Source organism: Chelonoidis abingdonii, chromosome 24 (genome assembly GCF_003597395.2).
Source record: "Chelonoidis abingdonii isolate Lonesome George chromosome 24, CheloAbing_2.0, whole genome shotgun sequence".
Taxonomy (NCBI): domain Eukaryota; kingdom Metazoa; phylum Chordata; order Testudines; family Testudinidae; genus Chelonoidis; species Chelonoidis abingdonii.
The window spans coordinates 2,570,824-2,589,702 of NC_133792.1; the positions used below are offsets into that span (position 1 = coordinate 2,570,824).

Genomic DNA, 18,879 nt, shown 5'->3' on the forward strand with positions numbered 1-18,879 from the left:
GAGGCTGAAAATGTGTCTTCAGTCTTAAAATAAGCCCAGGCAAAAACTCTCCAAGAGAGAGAGGCCTACATCATCAGGGCAGGATGGGCAACAGCCCAGCCTCAGAACAAGAACACTGGCCTAGGCAACCATAAAAGAATCTTTTGGACTTCAAGTGAGTCACCCCTCTTTTGGCCAGTTGGGACCTGTGATAAGGTAATGCTCACCTGACTCTCAAAGGAGGAAGGCAAAGCCAAAGAGGAAGAAAGACCATGACAAAAAGGACGAGACATTTGCCCATGCTTGCTCTCTCTTCCACCTCCATCTACAGACACACACCAAGCGCTGAAGTACTCAAGAGGGGAAGCCTGGCTGAAGAGCACCAGCCAAGCCTGTGCTGAGAAACATCTAAGTTTTTAAGGGCATCGAAAGTGTTAAGATCAGTTTAGAAATGCGTTTGACTTTTATTTCATTTGACCAAATCTGACTTGTTTTGCTTTGACTTATAGTCACTTAAAATCTATCTTTATAGTTAATTAATCTGTTGTTTATTCTACCTGAAGCAGCACATTTGGTTTGAAGTGTGTCAGAGACTCCGCTTGGGATAAGACCTGGGCAATAATCAATTTGTTTGTTAAACGTTGAGCTCTATAGCTTGCAGCATCCAGCTGGTATAACTGGACCCTGCAGGACAGAGGTTCAGGGTGTGTCTGGGGACTGGAGATATGCTATGTCTTCAGTTGCAAGTAGCTGGAGCAGCTTACATAAATAGAACAGGGGTAGGCAACCTATGAACGCGTTCCGAAGGCGGCACACAAACTGATTTCAGTGGCACTCACACTGCAGGGTCTGGCTATCAGTCTTGGGCTCTGCATTTAATTTAATTTTAAATGAGCATCTCTTAAACATTTTAAAAACCTTATTTGCTTTACATACAACAATAGTTTAGTTATATATTATAGACTTATAGAAAGAGACCTTCTAAAAACGTTAAAATGTATCACTGGCACGTGAAACCTTAAATTAGAGTGAATAAAAGAAGACTCGGCACAGCACTTCTGAAAGGTTGCCGACCCCTGTGCTAGAAGCTGTGCAAGAACAGCCCAGGAGTGGGGGTTCTTACAGCAGAGCAGGATAAGGCTGGCTCCCAGAGTCAAGGATTGGAGTGACCTAGCACATCACCAGTCCGGATAATACCAGAGAAATGTCACAGTATTGAACTAGGTTGAGAAGTCCTAAAAACAGTAGACAATGTGTCATATTCTGCAAGGGTCAGACCTTTCAGCAATAGAAGGTCAATCTTTTATGAAAATGACACTGAATTAACTTCATTCCGTCCAATCGGATGAAAACTACAACTTACTCTGGGAGCAAATCTGCCAGAGAAGTTTGAAATTGAAGCTAGAAGGCATGAGCTTCCAAGAAAGAGAAAAGATCCTAAGGAAATGCAAATAGGAACAGGTGAACTCAGCTACCCAAATACAGAATAGGAATTTGGTAAGTACATCTACTTCAAAGTAATTTATTTTACAATGTCTAGTGTTCAATCAAGATTTGAACAGAGAGGCTACAAATTATTAAAAATAATACACTCATAACAACACAAAATGTAACAGGAATGTAACAGGTGTATGGTTCCAATTTCAACCATGATCAACTGGTTACTCTGCCTCATCTATTTCAAGCCAGCTGTCAGCTTATGGAAAGATCAGTGAAAGCTGTTCATAAATATCTCAGCTTGCTCTGCCAAACCAAACATTGGCTGTTTTCCAAAGTGGTGAAGCTGATATACCTGATTTTGATGGAACAGCAACCAATAATGAAGTGAAGGCTGTTTCTGCACTCTTCAGTGGCTTTGATCCACAAGGGGCAATCATAGCTCAGCTGGTGTGTGATTTTTGCTTGTACACAAGGACAAAGCTGATAACTTACAGACGTTGCAGAAGAATTCATTGCAAGCAACACAGGGCAAAGATCATTGTTTGCAACTTTTTCACATTTGTAAATTGTTCTTTTTATTCCTGTTTTATGTTTTTGTGAGCAGTTTTGTGCCATGACTAAATTTGTGAGCTAGACGAGCTCTGGTTCCAAACTCTGTGCCTCCTTGATTTATTAACGTAAGCCCTAAATTCTGGGGAGCTAAAAGCACCTCAAGCCCCTACTCTCTACACCCATGACATGAGTGGTACTAGGTGAAATATGATCTGGCCAGTTGGGAATTTCTTTGGGGCTGGCTTTGCCCCACCAACATAGGGGCTGTGTCAGGAGAGAGAGGAGATGTAATGGGAGTGGGGGGAGGATGGGGTAAACTTTGCTCCCCTACAGTTGTTCTTAGTTGGCCTATGGTCCCTTAGCATCCAATGCCCCGTCTCCGTCCCTGTATTGTGCAGGAGACAATCTGGCCCAGGATTTTTCCGTCGAGTTCCTTGTTGATTCCAGAGGTGGTTCCCCCATTCTCCATTATGCTGAATCTCACTGAGGAGGATGGGGGCACAGAGTTATACTGCACCAGCATGTCCTATAGGTGGTAAGAATTGCTGTCTGTGTCTCTGTGCCCTAGGAATTAGCCCAGCTCCCTTTGCAGCTGAACGTCCTTCAGCACATGGTAGAAGTCTACCAGGTGGAGCTGAAGGGTATGAGACTGATGGCTGTGGATGCCACTGAAGCAACAGAAGCAGCCAAGGTGAGAACTCTGCTTGGGAATCGGGTACTGGGTATGTTGGGAGAGGTCCTGGTTCAAGGGCTGCAGCCTCTGTTGCATGCAGTGACCTCTCCAGGGATGACTTAGGCCCCTTCTCTGGTTAATTTTCTTGCCATAAAGAGCAGAACTGGGGATCCCAGTGCCCACCAGGCTCCTCCTGCCCCTAGAGCCATCCCACTCCTGGGTGCTGGGGACAGCTTGTTGAAAGCACTAGGTATGAAATACCCAGACAGGTTCAAACCCTGGCTGCTCCAGCATCCCAGGCAGTTTATTTTGTGGAGAGTCTTTTGGAAAAGACCTTAAAAGCTGAGGCCCTGCCTGCTCTGCACAGGCACTAAAGATCCCAGGGAACATTTCATATGATGTAGGGGCTTGCCAAGGCATCCTTGGCCAAAATTACCCCCTCTCCCCGCACGCTGCTGTGCAGTGCGCTATGGGCCAGTTGTCTACCACCCTCTGCCCCAGAGGTGGCTGCATTGCTGCAGTGCTGTGGGGATGCAGCTTGTGCAGTACTTTGACATGGAAGGGGCTTTATTGATTTCATGATTGTTATTCCCTTCCCTGGCTGTGCCATGCTCCAGATGGATATGACCAATATGGAAACTGAGTTCATTGCAGAGAGAAGGTTCAGGGAGAATTCCCTAAACTTCCAAAAGAAGCAGATTGACAGGATCCGGGTCAAGGATGCAAGCGAGCGGCACAGGAGAGTGGTGAGTCCACGTGAGCTCTGGGCGCAGAAAGGTGAGTGAGCTCACCCTGTGTGCCTGGCTCGAGGATGATGAATGGGAAGTTCGCCCCAGCAGGGGAATGTTGACAGCTTTCTCGACCCTGACAGCTCCTAGCACAGGATGCTTTGGGGGTGAGCTGCAGCTGCCCAGTGATCATCAGCTCCTGTGGCCTGATTTATGGAACCCAATGTGAAGTGCAGCCCTGGGTTGGGGTCTCCTTGGATCCCAGAAGCTAAGCACAGCCAGTGCTTGAGTGGGAGAGGGATCTCCATTGGCAGCAGTGTGGGTGATGGAGCCCTTGCCCTGACTCCAGCTGCTGCAGATGGACCTGTCCTAGGCGATTCTCTCCTTTAATTCAGCAGGGCCACTGCTGGAAATGTCTCTTTGGATGAGCCAGAAACCCAAGGCCTGGCTCTTGGTTACAGTTGTCCTTTGCCCCCATCACTCCTTCCAGCCAGGGGTCTTCAAACAGAAAGAATGAAGCCTCTCAACCTCCCGTGAGGTAGATCAGTACCATTATCCCCACTTTACAGATGTGGAAACTGAGGCACGGAGCAGGGCAGTGACTTCTGCCAGGTCACAAAATGAGCCTGTGGCAGAGCTGGGACTAGGACCCAGGAGTCCTAGTGCTGTACTATAACTGCAGGACCATCCTCTTCCTCATACAAGAAATGAGTTGTTATCCCCGGGGCCAGCCAGGCCCCAGCTTGGGTAATGCCATTCACCTACTTAAGGCTCCCCCTTCAGGGTCACTTGGAGAAATTGTCCTTCTCTCCCTAGCCAGAGAGCAGTAGGAGGTCACTGGTGCAGGAGGGGTGCTATATCCCACCCCAAAGGTGGCCACATGGCAGCACTGGCTCAATGAGTGATGGCCACGTGTGCTGGGCCTCATCCCTGTGTCATGGCTGACACCTTGGCAGAGAGGGTGTGAAACACAGCTGTGGTGTTTTACAGTTTCTTCTCCCTGGAGTCAGCGACGATGCGAGGTACACGGCCCTGGGCCTCAGGCCGGGAGGCGTCAGTGGACTCGCTCTGGAGTTACACTGGTGGACGCGAGATCAGAGGGGAAGGATCGTCCAGTGGTTCAGGTGCTGACCTAGGACTTGTAAGACCTTCATTCACCTGCCTGCTCCTCCACAGATGCCCTGGGTGACCTTAGGCAAGTCCCTGGGCCTCAGCTCCCCATTTGTACAATGGGGCTAATACAACTGCACAGCTGTGCAGGATAAAGACATTAGAGATTGGGAGGCAGCCAGACCCGGCGGTGATGGGGGCCAGATAAGCACCTAATCTAGCCAGAACCTGGCCCCTGTGTATAAAGTCCTTTGGGATCCCCCGGTTGAGGATCATTACCGGGGACCTGACCTCTTGGGTTGGTTCTGCCCTGAGGCTAGTTTGGCTTGGCGAGGGCCAGGTGCCTCATTTCCTCCCATGCTTTTCTATGACTCATTGGGTTGCTTCTAATTTCCTTGCAGCAGGCCAGGCGAGACCTCAACGTGGATTTCCCAGCGCTGATATCGCATGAGTCGCTGAAAGGTGAGGGTGCATTTCAGCCAGGCCCACTACTGGAAGCTTCCTCTGCTGTGCACATGCTGATGGAGAGGAGGGACTGGAGCCCAGTACCCTGAGGGGTTAGAGTTCGTAACTCCAGGAGCTGCTCCAGGGTGCAGAGTTTGTAACTCCAGGAGCTGCTCCAGGTGTAGCATTCGTAACTCCAGGAGCTGCTCCAGGGTGTAGCATTTATAACTCCAGGAGCTTCTCCAGGGTGTAGCATTTGTAACACTGGGAGCTGCTCCAGGGTGCAGCGTTCCTAACGCCGGGAGCTGCTCCAGAGTGTAGCATTCGTAATGCCGGGAGCTGCTCCAGGGTGCAGAGTTTGTAGCGCCAGGAGCTGCTCCAGGGTGTAGCGTTCGTAACGCCGGGAGCTGTAGCAGGGTGTAGCGTTTATAACTCCAGGAGCTGCTCCAGGGTGTAGCATTTATAACTCCAGGAGCTGCTCCAGGGTGTAGCATTTGTAACTCTGGGAGCTGCTCCAGGGTGCAGCGTTCGTAACGCCGGGAGCTGCTCCAGGGTGTAGCGTTCATAATGCCGGGAGCTGCTCCAGGGTCTAGCATTTGTAACACTGGGAGCTGCTCCAGGGTGTAGCGTTCGTAATGCTGGGAGCTGCTCCAGGGTGCAGAGTTTGTAGCGCCAGGAGCTGCTCCAGGGTGTAGCGTTCGTAACGCTGGGAGCTGCTCCAGGGTGTAGCGTTTGTAACTCCAGGAGCTGCTCCAGGGTGCAGCATTTGTAATGCCAGGAGCTGCTCCAGGGTGTAGCTTTTGTAACGCCGGGAGCTGCTCCAGGGTGTAGCGTTTGTAACTCCGGGAGCTGCTCCAAGGCGTAGCATTCGTAACGCCGGGAGCTGCTCCAGGGTGTAGTGTTCATAACGCCAGGAGCTGCTCCAAGGTGTAGCGTTTGTAACGCCGGGAGCTGCTCCAGGGTGTTGCATTTGTAACTCCGGGAGCTGCTCCAGGGTGCAGCGTTCGTAACGCCGGGAGCTGCTCCAGGATGTAGCGTTCATAATGCCGGGAGCTGCTCCAGGGTCTAGCATTTGTAACACCGGGAGCTGCTCCAGGGTGCAGCATTCATAACGCCGGGAGCTGCTCCAGGGTGTAGCGTTCGTAACGCCGGGAGCTGCTCCAGGGTGTAGCGTTTATTACTCCAGGAGCTGCTCCAGGGTGTAGCATTTATAACTCCAGGAGCTGCTCCAGGGTGCAGCGTTCGTAACTCCAGGAGATGCTCCAGGGTGCAGCGTTCGTAACTCCAGGAGCTGCTCCAGGGTGTAGTGTTCGTAATGCCAGGAGCTGCTCCAGGATGCAGCGTTCGTAACACTAGGAGCTGCTCCAGGGTGCAGCGTTCGTAATGCCGGGAGCTGCTCCAGGGTGCAGCGTTCGTAATGCCAGGAGCTGCTCCAGGGTGTAGCATTCGTAACTCCAGGAGCTGCTCTAGGGTGCAGCGTTCGTAACTCCAGAAGCTGCTCCAGGGTATAGCGTTCGTAACTCTGGGAGCTGCTTCAGGGTGCAGCGTTTGTAATGCCGGGAGCTGCTCCAGAGTGCAGCATTTGTAACTCCGGGAGCTGCTCTAGGGTGCAGCATTCGTAACTCCGGGAACTGCTCCAAGGTGTAGCCTGCCGAAGGCTCAGGCAGCATCCCAAGTCCACTGAAAATAGGTGTTGGCCATGGCCTGAGGCAGGGTATCAGGAGGTGGGGTATGAATATCCAGCTTGGAGATGGACAATCCTGGTTTCTGGGAGTGGCTATTTTTCTTCTCCCTGGGGTCTTTTCCCAGAGGACACACTCAATGAGTATTCATCACTGGCAGCTCCGGGTGGGAGACGTCTGCTCCCATGTGACCTCATCCTGCTCTTGTTTAGGTCAATGGGGACAGCACTGACCCCAAGCCTGGGTAAAATTCAGCCCAACCCAAGGCTACCTGCACCACTTAAGCCTTTTGGTGGGGCACCACTGTGTGGGCAGTGTTATGTTCATGGAACACACAGAGAGAAGTTAGATAAAAAACATAAATATTCTTGTTAGAAGTTGTAACATCAAACAACCTTTTTCTTAGATTCCAGAACAATAACACACAAGAACCAACACCAGAGAGAGACAAAGCAGGCTGCTCCCTACAACAGAGAGACGCAACTTACTCCACCTCACTCTAGGCTGGCTGGCTGCAGACTGGCTGCTCAAGGGCCAGATTGCACACTTCCCTTGCACAGACCCTCCTTAGCCTAGCTAGCCTGCAAGCAGAACCAGGAAACCCTGTACAAATTTAATAGTGATAGTCTGTCCTTTTGACACAGTTGTCAATACAACTCGGGAAGCTGCCTCTGGGCCGCTGCATACCAGGCAGGGTTTTTCTTCTTTGGCCCTGCATGGGAATGGACAGAGGGACCTGGCTTAAGGGTGGCATTAATGTGGGAGACAGACCTTGCTAGGAGCAGGGCATGATTACCTAATGAGAGCCTGTCTTTTATTCAAATGCTTAACCTAGTGTTTCATTGGTCAAGTGGGTTGTCCCTGGCCATGTTGCTGTAGATTTGTGTGTGGGAGTTCTGGGAGGTTTTAGGGAATGTCTCTCTAGCTCTTATCTGAGCTCAGTTGTTATTTTATACCTTGCCCATAGACTCTTCATTCCTGCTGCTCCAACCCCTGGCCGTCTTTCAGATGTCATTCCGTGAACCCCCTGCAAGCCTGCCCTGTTCCACCCCCTTCTCTGGCCACCAAGCCTGCCCCAGACCGGGGGATATAACTGGTCTTCTCTCTGCTGTTTCCTCCACATGCCTAGGTGCAAAGCTGGAGGCCTCCAAAGCCCAGATTGAGCATCAGGCCCAAGTGACGTCTGAGGTAGACAAGATAAAGTGTGCAGTGCAGTGCTCACACCTCTGGGTAAGGCACTCAGGGCTACATGGCTTGGGCGCTTTGCTTCAAGGGAGGTGATGCCAGATTGTCAGCCCTGGAGGCTGAAAGCTCCTGTCCTGTGTGGACATAGGTGCTGGAACTAGGGGTGCAGGGTTTGTTGCTGCATCCCCTGGCTTGAAGCAGTTTCTATCATATACAAGGTTTACCATTTAGTTCAATGGGTCTCAGCACCTCCACTCTACAAATTGTTCCAGCACTCCGGGGTGTGGATAGCTTCCCCCATGCCATGCCCATGTCCTTGTCCTGTCCTGTCCGCCAGGCCAGGGATCAGCTAAGAGCATGGATGTGCCTTTGCTAAGGAGATGTAATATTCGTACCGGGGTGACCATGCTTATGCCCGTGTTCACTTTCTGAAGTGTCTAGGGCGTGGTATCCCCAGAAACCTGAGCAGACTCCCCCAGAGCTGAGTGCTTGTCTCTCTCAACAGCCCTTACTGCTGAGAACATCCTGGCGACTCTCTCAGGGCATCCTGTGTGCTGGGAGCTGCTGTCTGAGCCTGCTTCTGCCTTGGCACAATGTGGCTGGATAGTGTGCTGCTCCTTTCCTTCTCTGTTTGCTCCAGTTTACCAGAGCAGTTTGATTTTCAGAGCTAAGGAAGCAGCAGACACTGTGTCGTGAGGGGACGAGATCCTTGGGACATGCGCCAAGGGAAAAGAGGCATCAGAGAGTCAGATCCGAGCTTCTGACTCAGCTCTGAATTGGAACTGTTGCCTGATTAAGGATTGAGGAGTAAGTCCAGTGCTCAGGATCTGGCCCACTGATGCCAGGCCCCAGTAGGCAGGGATGGCCTTAGACAAGGGCTAAGAAGCCACCTGCAACATCTAAGGGGCTTTGCTGGGGTCTAATGTGGGACCCCAAGGCCACAGCCTGTTGCTGTGCTGCTCCTACTGAGAAGTCCCTCCAATGAGCCCCTAAAATAGTGATAATATCCCTGTAACAGGGCAGTGCTGATCTGCATGGCTGGTGTAAGCTCCCCGCACTCCGAAAGTGGAGCTGGGATCTCATGGGTCCTGTATTCTTCCTGGTCTGATGCATTTTGTTTTGATGCCTCCTCCTCCTCCTCCTCCTCCCTTCTGGCCAGGACATCGCAGGGAGGTTCCTGGCCCAGCAGAAGACTGGGGAGAACCTGCAACAGCAGATAGTGGAGTGTAAGCAGAAGCATGAGGAGCTGGAGGCCAAGCTGAAGGAGCTGGAACTGGAACGTTCTGAGCTGAAATTCCACCAGACCCCAAGCTCCATAAGGTACATATTTACCCCTGCACATTGGGTCTTCATCCCTGCTCCTGGGTCTTCACCCTGATGACTTAGCTTCTGACAGGACACATGTTGCAATTCAGGCTCACAGAGTGCATTTTCTACCATGGTTGGTGCCAGCCCCATATCTACTGGTGCTCTGGGTGTGAGGATGGGATCTGATGTCCTCTAAATACTCACAGCCTGCTCCCTTCCCCCCACCAACACATTTGGTCCTCTGCGTTTCTGCAGGGCCCATCTTTAATTCCACTGGAATCCTATGCACTGTTTGCAGCAGTTCTTCAAAAGAGATGACATGGCATCTGGGGCAAAGGATTCTGGTATGTGTCCAAGACCCACAAGTGCTACTGCACGTAGCTGTGCAGAACCAAGGTCCCTCTTGGAGGGAGCAGGGCATTCTCAGCAGCAGGCCTTCACTTCCAGAATTTGCCCCTCCTGGAAACACATGGAAGCCAGGCCTTGTAATATGCACTTCAGAGCCCAGGCTGCCACCAGCTGTAGGCTCCAGAATCCCAGGCAAGGGGCCCACTGGTTAGATTTCCTCCATGCCTGCCCTTTAACGTTGCTGTGGTGCAGGATTTGTGGCATGTGTGCTCCTGTACAATGTCTGATAGTGCTTACCTAAGCCATGTAAAGAGCATCCAGATGCTACGTGGATGGGGCTCCATAAGTATAATCCGAATGAATAACAGCCTCCCTTGGCCCTGTGTGTGTGTGTATGTGTGTATATGTTTGTGTGCGTATACGTGTGTGTATGTGTGTGGGTGTGCCTCTGTGTGTGTGTGCATGTGCATGTGTGTGTATGTGTGTGTGCACCCTCTAGCTCTAGGAAACTGGCGGAAGAACTGAAGAAGAATTTGGAGGTGGAAGAGGTCCGGCTACACCAAGTGCACACCCAAATGCTGAAGAATCAGGAGCTTCTGCTCAGCTTTGAAAATGGCATTGACAACCTCCTGATTCGCCTGTGCGGGATCACTGTGCCTGGCCATGTATGTGCCCTAAATCCCCTCCCTCCTGCCCTTCCTGTCACCTTGCAGAGCTGGGCTGGGCAGGAGAGGGCTCTCTGCTCCTACCTCTTCAGCATCATGTCATTTGCTTTGGGAGCTTGTAACTAGGCTCACCCCCAAACCCACTACATCTTCATCGCCACCTTGTCGTTCCCACAGAGAAGCGGTTCTCTCCCTCACTCTTGGGCAGTGTATTGCATGCTCGCTCTCCATGCTGCTACAGCAGCCTTCACAAAGCTGTTGCCACTCCTGGTACAGCTCTCAGCATCAGCCTGGTGTGCCCACCCCTGTGTCTCCACGCTTTTCTGGGCTGCCAGTGTTCCTCCTTTGGGACTGTGCCCTGCACCTGCCTAGTCCAGCACTGCTCTGCTCTCAGACCCGGTTCAGTGTGGGGCCTGTAGACCCCATCACATGCTCAGACACAGCGGATTGCATGCTCTTTCCATTTCCAAAGGCCAAAATTATAGCAGGGTTCAAAAAAGAATTAGCTAAGTTCAGGGGGGAGAGGTCCATCAGTGGCTAATAGCCAGGATGGGCGGGGAGTCAACCCCATGCTCTGGGTGCAGGGGTGACAAATTCTTCCTAAAAGTGTGTGTGTGGGGGGGCACAGCTGTCCATGCAGCTCTTACTCCAACCCGACTCCTGCTTCAGGCCTGGCTTGAGGGTGGGACCCTGGGGGCCAAAGAGCTGCAGCTGGGTCATAGTAAGAACCATCTGTGCTGCTGTGGGGAGCTGCAGAGTCTCCATCTGCCTGGTGTGGGGGGCCTGGGACACAGGCTGGAAGCTGCACTCGGGCCTCCCCACAACTCCCCACAGCTGCCCAGGCTTCCCGTGCTCTCTTACCCAAGCCGGGTTTCAGCTGGCTGGGGACGGGGCCTCATGGAAAAGAGAAAGTGTAGGGACCAGGGCCATGGCAAAAAGTGGACGGACCATGGCCTCTTGGCCTCCCTTGTTCCAGCGCCCCAATCTGGGTGTCCCTAACCTCTGACAGCTTGGATTGGACAGCAGGGGATGGATCACTTGATGATTGCCTGTGCAGTTCTTTCCCTCTGAAGCACCTGGCATTGGCATAGCCACTGCTACGTAGCTATTTGTATGTGAACTAGCTCAATGAGAGAATGGGTTTGCAAGCAATGCAGACATCACCTAAAAGGGCTCTTGTCCCCGCCACTCAAATAGAAAGTCCCCTCCTAAAGATTCACTCCGCTCAGAGCACCTGCTTCATGCTGGCTGGCTGCAGACTCAGGCAGACCTCCCTGCATCAGTTTATATCTGGGTCATATTTTGAAGAGTTTTGTTAGACCTGCAATAAAGGTCTCCCTACAGGAGGGGGAGCAGGCAGATACTGGATGCAGCGTCAGTATGTAATACTCTAAATGCTCTTCATTGATTATAAAACAAACCTTACTCACTCCACATTCACACCCCAAACATACTATACTAGAGTCCAAAGGTCAGAATGGTCCCGATGGCCAGTCGAGTTTCCTTCTGATCATAAGATGCGGGGAGCCAGCGAAAACCACGTCTCTATCCACACGGGACTCTGGATCAATAAACGACCCTGATTTGCAGAAATCATAGGCACCATTTATAGTCCGTTCCGTCGTGTCCTCGGTTGTTTGCCTTTGTTTACTAGGCCTTCTACCCACACAGTTCCAAAGATACCGTATATACTTATTCATAAGCTGAATTTTTTTATTAAAAAGGGGAAGCACCAGAGAAGGGGGTCAGCTCATGAACGGGTATAGTGAGGGAGAGGTGGGACACAGCCCCTCCGCCCAACAGAGGGAGCAAGGAGAGGCAGCCCAGCCAGCAGAGCCAGAAGGGAAGAAGCGGGGCCAGAGTCTCGCTGCTTCTGGCCATGCTGCTCTCCCCCCAGCCTCTGAACAGCTGCAGCTCCAGGCCTGCAGGCTGCAGCCATGCTGCCTGGCCTGCTGGAGCAGCTCCGTCCAGGCCAGAGACATCCTCCTCTGGCCTGCCCCAGCTAAGGTGGGAAGGGATGGGATGGGGAGAGTGTGGAGGTCCTGGGCTAGGGGTGGGGTCATCTGGGGGGTGGTCACAGGGGTTACTCCCCTGACCCCCAGCTTCCCCCTCCCTCCCCCAAATTTCCCCACCAGTTGCTGTCCCGGCCCGTCAGGGTAAGCTGCTGGGACACTTCGTTTACTTAGGTTTACCTCCAGGCCTGCGGACGCTCGAGCTAAACAAACCATCTCAGCCCGCCAGCAGCTTATCCTGATGGCCTGGGAGACAACGTTTCCCAACTCCTGAATTATAGGGTCGGCTTATGAATGGGTCATAAAAAATTTCCATTTTTACTTATCCATCTTGAGGGGGTCAGCTTATAAACGAATGGGCTTATGATCGAGTATATACGGTATATTTATATCTATATCATCTATATATCTATATTTTCGGAATTGTGTGGGTAGAAGGCCTAGTATATATATATTAGAGCTGTCAAGTGATTAAAAAAATCACAATTAATCATGAGATTAATCACACTGTTAATAATAAAATACCATTTATTTAAATATTTTTGGGTGTTTTCTACATTTTCAAACAGATTGATTTGAATTTCAACACAATACAAAGTGTACAGTGCTCACTTTATTTTTGACAAGTATTTGCTCTGTATAGAAACAAAATAAATAGTATTTTTCAATTCACCTCATACAAGTACTGTAGTGCAATCTCTTTATTGTGAAAGTTGAACTTACAAATGTAGAATTATTTAAAAAAAATTGCATTAAAAATAAAACAATGTAAAATTTTAGAGCCTGCTGGTCCACTCAGTCCTACTTCTTGTTCGGCCAATCGCTCAAACAAGTTTGTTTACATTTGCAGGAGATAATGCTGCTTGCTTCTTGTTCACAATGTCACCTGAAAGTGAGAACAGACATTCTCATGGCACTGTTGTAGCAGGCATCACAAGATATTTACGTGCCAGCTGCACTACAGATTCACATGTCCCTTCATCAGAGACTGCTATAACATGAAATATATGGCAGAATGCAGGTAAAACAGAGCAGGGGACATATAATTCTCCCCCAAGGAGTTCAGTCACAAATGTAATTAATGTATTATTTTTTTTAACAAGTATCAGCGGCATGGAAGCATGTCCTCTGGAATGGTGGCCAAAATAAGAAAGGGCATATGAATGTTTAGCATATCTGGCACATAAATACCTTGCAATACCAGCTACAAAAGTCCCATGCAAGTGCCTATTCTCACTTTCTGGTAACATTGTAAATAAGAAGAGGGCAGCATTATCTCCTTGTATCTATTGGGTTCCTGGGCATTATCTCCTTGTATCTATTGGGTTCCTGGGCATTATCTCCTTGTAGCAGGGTGGTCCCCCTGCTCCTGCCTTTCAAGGCTTAGAACAGCCCTGGGAGAGGGCTGTGGCTGGGGCAAGAAGCCTGGGCTGATTGGGGAAAGCAGGCTCAGCTGTGGCCATGCTCCAATCAGGCCCAGCTGGCCCCTATAAGAGGATGTGAGCCAGAAGCCCAAACAGTCTTTCTCTGTATGTAGAGGGAGAAGGGCCTGGCTGCAGGGAGCTAAACAAGGTACTTAGAGTGGAGCAGGGCTGGGGAAAGGCAGAGGAGCTGGGGAGCTCCTGCCTGAAAACCCCAGGCTGCAGCCTAGGGTAAGGCCAAGAGGTACTGGGGGTTGCAGCGGGCAGCCCAGGGGTAGGCAAAGGAGCAGGTCCAAACTCCTTTGCCAGTGATGAGTAGCTGATACTGCAGTCTGCCCCAGTGAATGGGGGCTAGATGGAGACTGGGCAGTAGCCAATACGGAGGCAAAGTGGGGATAGTGGGGTGGGAGAGAGAGACCCAGTTAAAGGGGCACTGGGGTCCTGGTAGGGACACGGGGGCCAGCAGAGGACAGGTGGATCACTGGCCTGCAGAGGGTGCTCCTGGCTGGAAGTGAGCTAATTCCCAGGACGGCCAGCAGGAGGCACCGCAGGGGTGAGTCCTGCACATCTACGCTCCTGTAAAAGTAAACAAACTTGTTAGTATTAGCGATTAGCTGAACAACAAGTAGGACTGAGTGGACTTGTAGGCTCTGAAGTTTTACATTGTTTTGTTTTTGAGTGCAGTTATGTAACAAAAACTCTACATTTGTAAGTTGCACTCTCAGGACAAAGATTGCACAACAGTACTTGTATGAGGAGAATTGAAAAATACTATTTCTTTTGTTTATCATTTTTACAGTGCAAATATTTGTCATAAAAAATAATATACACTTTGATTTCAATTACAGCACAGAATACAGTATATATGAAAATGTAGAAAAACATCCCAAATACACCTCTACCCCGATATAACGCGACCCGATAGGACGCGAGTTTGCATACAAGACGGTAAAGCTCTGACATGCTGCTCTGAGCGGCGTGTTAATGGTGTCGTGCCAGGCTGGGGCTGAGGGGTGTGATAAGGGGCAGAGGGTCTCGGGGGAGGTCAAGGGCTCCCCCCCAGGGTTTGGGGGGCAGGAGCTGTGGGAGGGCACTTTTGGGGGCCCCGCAGTCCCAGAGTGGCCTGGGGGATTAGTGGGGGGGCGGGAGCAGCCTGCTCTGCTTCCCTCACCCTGGCCCCAGCCATGTTGCTCAGGGGAGGGGGCTTGGGGGAAGGGATCCCCCGCACACTCACCAGCAGCAGCGGAAGCGGAGCAGCCCGGCCCCAACGCCTCCACTCCGCCAGCTCCCAGCCGCAGTGCTCTGCTTCCCACCACAGGTGAGTACGAGGGGATGTCCTTTCCCCAACCTCCCTGCACTCACCGGCGGTGGGAAGAGGAGCAGCCCACCTGCAGCCATCTCCACTCCGCCAACTCCCAGCCATGGTGCTCCACTTCCCACCGCAGGTGAGTGCATGATCTTTCCCCAGCTGCCCCCCAGCGACACGGCTGGGGCCGTGGCTGCATCACTCCGCTTCCTGCCGCAGGTGAGTGGGGGGGTGGGGGGACATCCTTTCCCCAACCTCTTTGCACTCACCGACGGCAGGAAGCTGAGTGCCATGGCTGGGAGCAGGCGGAGTAGAGCAGACTGGGGCTGGGCTGCTCCACTTCCCGCCGCTGCCGGTGAGTGCATGTCAGGGGGTGGGGGTGGATAAGGGTCGGAGCAGTCAGGGGACGGGGGGTCGGGTAGGAGGTTGGATCCTGGGGGTGATAAGGGATGGGGGTCTCTGGAGGGGGCAGTCAGGGAACAAGGAACAGGGGCTGCAAAGCAAGTTTGATATAATGTGGTCTCACTTATAACGCAGTTAAATTTTTTGTCTCCTGAGGACCGCGTTATATCGTGGGAGAGGTGTATTTAATAAATTTCAATTGGTATTCTATTGTTTGTGTGAATAAAACTGCAATTAATCGCAATTAATTTTTTTGAGTTAATCATGTGAGTTAACTGCAATTAATCAACAGCCCTAATATATATATCTTTGGAATTGTGTGGGTAGAAGGCATAGTAAACAAAGGCAAAGAACTGATAGATATATCTATCCCAACGGTTTCTCTGCAGCGGGAAGGCTCCAGGCCTCCTTTGCTTTCTCTGAGGCTGGGATTCTGGAGTTCAGTAACGTGGCAGTTGGAGACAGAGAAGGCACTGCAGCTGCTGCATGGCCATAGACTCTCACTGTATGCAACCATGGCAGAACAAGCTTTCATTTCCCCTCGGAATGAACAGGAGAGGCCAAAGGTCATGAGAGGCTCAGGATCTCAGCAGAGCCTAGTGCTGAAGCTGGGTGGCCGAGCTCAGTGTGTGGCTAGAGCTGAGTGGTGAATGCCCCATTCTCATTGTTTGGGCACAAATCCAACATGCTTTTCAGATGCTAAACACATCCCAGTCGGTCGGGCTGCTGCCATGTGGGGAAAGGCACTTTATAAATGTCCCTCTGCCCAGCACTGAGCCTGGACAGGCAATTCCCCAATTGCTGAGGCCTCTCATCCCATCCTGAACCTCCTGGGTGTTTGTTCCCACTTGCTGGCTCCCTCTACACTCCAGACACTGGCCCTGGAAGGAATCTCTGGAGACGGCATCATCTATATCACTTTGTCTCCTTGCCCCTAGGGTGACATTCGCGTGGACACCAGTGACACTTACGACAAGCTGCAGTTCTGTGAGACAAAGCTGCTGCACTTGACAAAAGTCATGACCAACCTTCCATCCTACAACTTCAGCAGGGAGGAGAACAATGAGGTGTGCTATTCCTCCCTGACAGGCTCGGGGGCCTTCCCCTGAGAGGCTGGGCCCAGGCAGCAGGTACAGCTGCACTGCTACTGAAGTCCAGGCAGTAGGTCTCCTCTCTCTAAAGCCTGGAGGAGGTCCCAGAACACAGTCATGCTGATGGGCTGGAGATACTCAAACTTTGCCCAGCCAAAGGGGCTGCACTGGTAATTTGCCAGGAACTCTCAGGCACATTGCAGCTGCCCTCATCTTTCATTTGTTTCCTGTGTGTATAAGCCCCTGCCAAGCAGCATCTGAGCACTGTGCAGTAAAAATAGTGCAAATCAGGATCTCAAGAAGCAATATCTAGCAACCAGAGACTCTGTGTCCCAGCCATGGATTGCACCATTGTGATCCCAGCAGCTCCAGAGTTTAGTGCTGCTTTACACTCAGGTTAGCTGACCCGTCCTGGCCTATAAAGCTAGCCACACTGACTACATGCCTCATGCCTTGGATGGGCTTGTACTCCAGTGGCTAGCCTGACCCACTGCTTGCACCTCTGCTGCTATGCTCCATGTTTAGCATGCTAGCTTGATCAGAGCTAACATGGGTATGTCTCCTTGAGCTGGAAATTACCTCTTCTGCTGGAAATGTAGACTTACCCTGTGTCCATTGCCTGCCTCCCCACCTATACAATATTTAACCTAAAGTGTTTTTTTTACAGACCTATGTGAACGTTAGGAATTTCCTGGAGGAAAGTACAAGGAATGAGTGTCAGAACCTGAAGATTTCTTTTGAGGATGAAGAAGATGCCGTTAGAGGTATGAGGATCTTGGAATTGAGGACCTGTAGTTAGAATGGAGATCTCGGCCAGCTGCTGGGGACAGCTTTCAGCAACATTCGCAACAGCCTCTCCATTCTCCGTAACTTCAGGGTCCCGTCAGCTGCATTCCCCTGAACGGTCAGACATGGACCCCCATTGGCTAAGACAAAATTGGCGCTGCTCTAGAAATCTGCAGTTGCCAGTTACTCCTGTGGCTCAGAGTTTGTGTGTGAGGAGCCACATCCCTCCCTTTAAGGCCAAGGGCTCTCACTACAGTCTAGGGGATTTCATGATGGTAGGAGAGTAAGAAATGGACAAATCCGATGGGCTACTCTGAACCGTCCATCAGCAACCTCCAGTCAAGTGTAAATATCTCTCACCTTTTATTTATGTACATTCTCACCATTCTCCTGCCTAGTTATAGCATTGCTAACCTCATCAAAAATGAGGAGTCAGGCTCCAAAGGCATCAGATTGGCTTAAACTTCATGCGATTTTAAAGATTAATTCATGTTGAGCTCTGTTTATTCACCTTCTGCTGTTGGAACCTCAAGCTTTTGAGCTTTATTCTACAACCACTACAGCTAGAAACTTAGGTTTCTTTTAAATGAAAGCTGAGATTCACACATAATCACATAGATCCAGGAGCTGGAGTGTTATAGAAAACATCATATGGAGTGAAAAATAGCAACACTGCAATTATTTTAGTGAGATGAGTCCTGACAGCTTAGAGTCTGAGGAACTGGGAATGGGAATGTAGCTTGCAAGGAATGTACTGGTAACTGCACTCTGCTGGATAGCACCAGATTTCTTTAAGCAGACGTGATTGTGCTGCCCACTGCCGGCTTGAGGCCTACAAAGATGCCATCAGCCCTAATACTAGTGACCTCTGCTGAGGATTTAGCCCCCAGGTGTTACAGTTGAAAAGCAGCAGCAACTCCTGTGCCACGTGCTTTCCCAGCTTGCTTCACTAGGCTTTGTCTTTTGCAGATGCCTTTGATTTTGCTGACATTGACCACAGCTACGTGCCCAACCGGGACGAGATCAAAAAGCAGGGTGTGCGCCTGATTGAAACCATGACCAAGGCTGCCAAGAAGAAGCAGCGGGGAGGCCGGAAAGGCACCTAAGGTCCAGTACCACCATCTCAAACCAAAAGCAAGTTTATTTCCGACTCAATAAAGTACTTCACTTTCCTCGGCTGGTGTCGTGCTGCCCAGGCCTACTCAGCGCCATGAGAAGCTGTTGCAAGGTGCCAGGGCCAGGCTGGTGAGGGCCCAATCCTGTCAGGTGCTCACCTTTGAAATGCAGAAAAAAAAAGCCCCCTCCACAAGGCAAGTCTACTGCAACCCCAACTCCCAATCACAAGGGAGTTCCACAACCCTGCTCCCTTCAACAGCCTGTTACAGTATCTAGAGAGATACCACCTAGAGAGATTGATAACACTGCATGCGACTCAAGCCCTCTCTCACACACCCACGCAATGCACTTGAGTCTTGGTGGGCAGGCAGTTGCTGTGTTTTCATCTGTTGTCACTGAAACTGTGGAAGTGGGAACCAGAGCCGGCTCTAGCCATTTTGCTGCACCAAGCACGGCAGCACACCATGGGGGGCGCTCTGCCGCTCCCGTGGCTCTAGTGGACCTCCTGCAGGCGTCCCTGCGGAGGGTCTGCTAGTCCCACGGCTCCAGTGGACCTCCTGCAGGCGTCCCTGCGGAGGGTCTGCTAGTCCCACGGCTCCAGTGGACCTCCCGCAGGCGTCCCTGCGGAGGG

General features: G+C 51.1%; 1 protein-coding gene across 1 annotated transcript in view; it reads left to right on the forward strand.

Annotated features, from left to right (window-relative positions):
- The window catches only part of CCDC183 (coiled-coil domain containing 183), a 35,920-nt gene extending 17,682 nt beyond the window's left edge, over nt 1-18,238 (forward strand). Inside the window, exons 6-14 of the mRNA XM_032770790.1 lie at nt 2,540-2,662; nt 3,262-3,390; nt 4,884-4,944; nt 7,738-7,838; nt 8,953-9,113; nt 9,949-10,114; nt 16,194-16,322; nt 17,014-17,110; nt 18,102-18,238. Of these exons, the coding sequence (XP_032626681.1) occupies nt 2,540-2,662; nt 3,262-3,390; nt 4,884-4,944; nt 7,738-7,838; nt 8,953-9,113; nt 9,949-10,114; nt 16,194-16,322; nt 17,014-17,110; nt 18,102-18,238 (1,104 nt within the window). The remainder of the gene's footprint in view (nt 1-2,539; nt 2,663-3,261; nt 3,391-4,883; nt 4,945-7,737; nt 7,839-8,952; nt 9,114-9,948; nt 10,115-16,193; nt 16,323-17,013; nt 17,111-18,101) is intronic.
- The last annotated feature ends 641 nt before the right edge of the window (nt 18,239-18,879 follow it).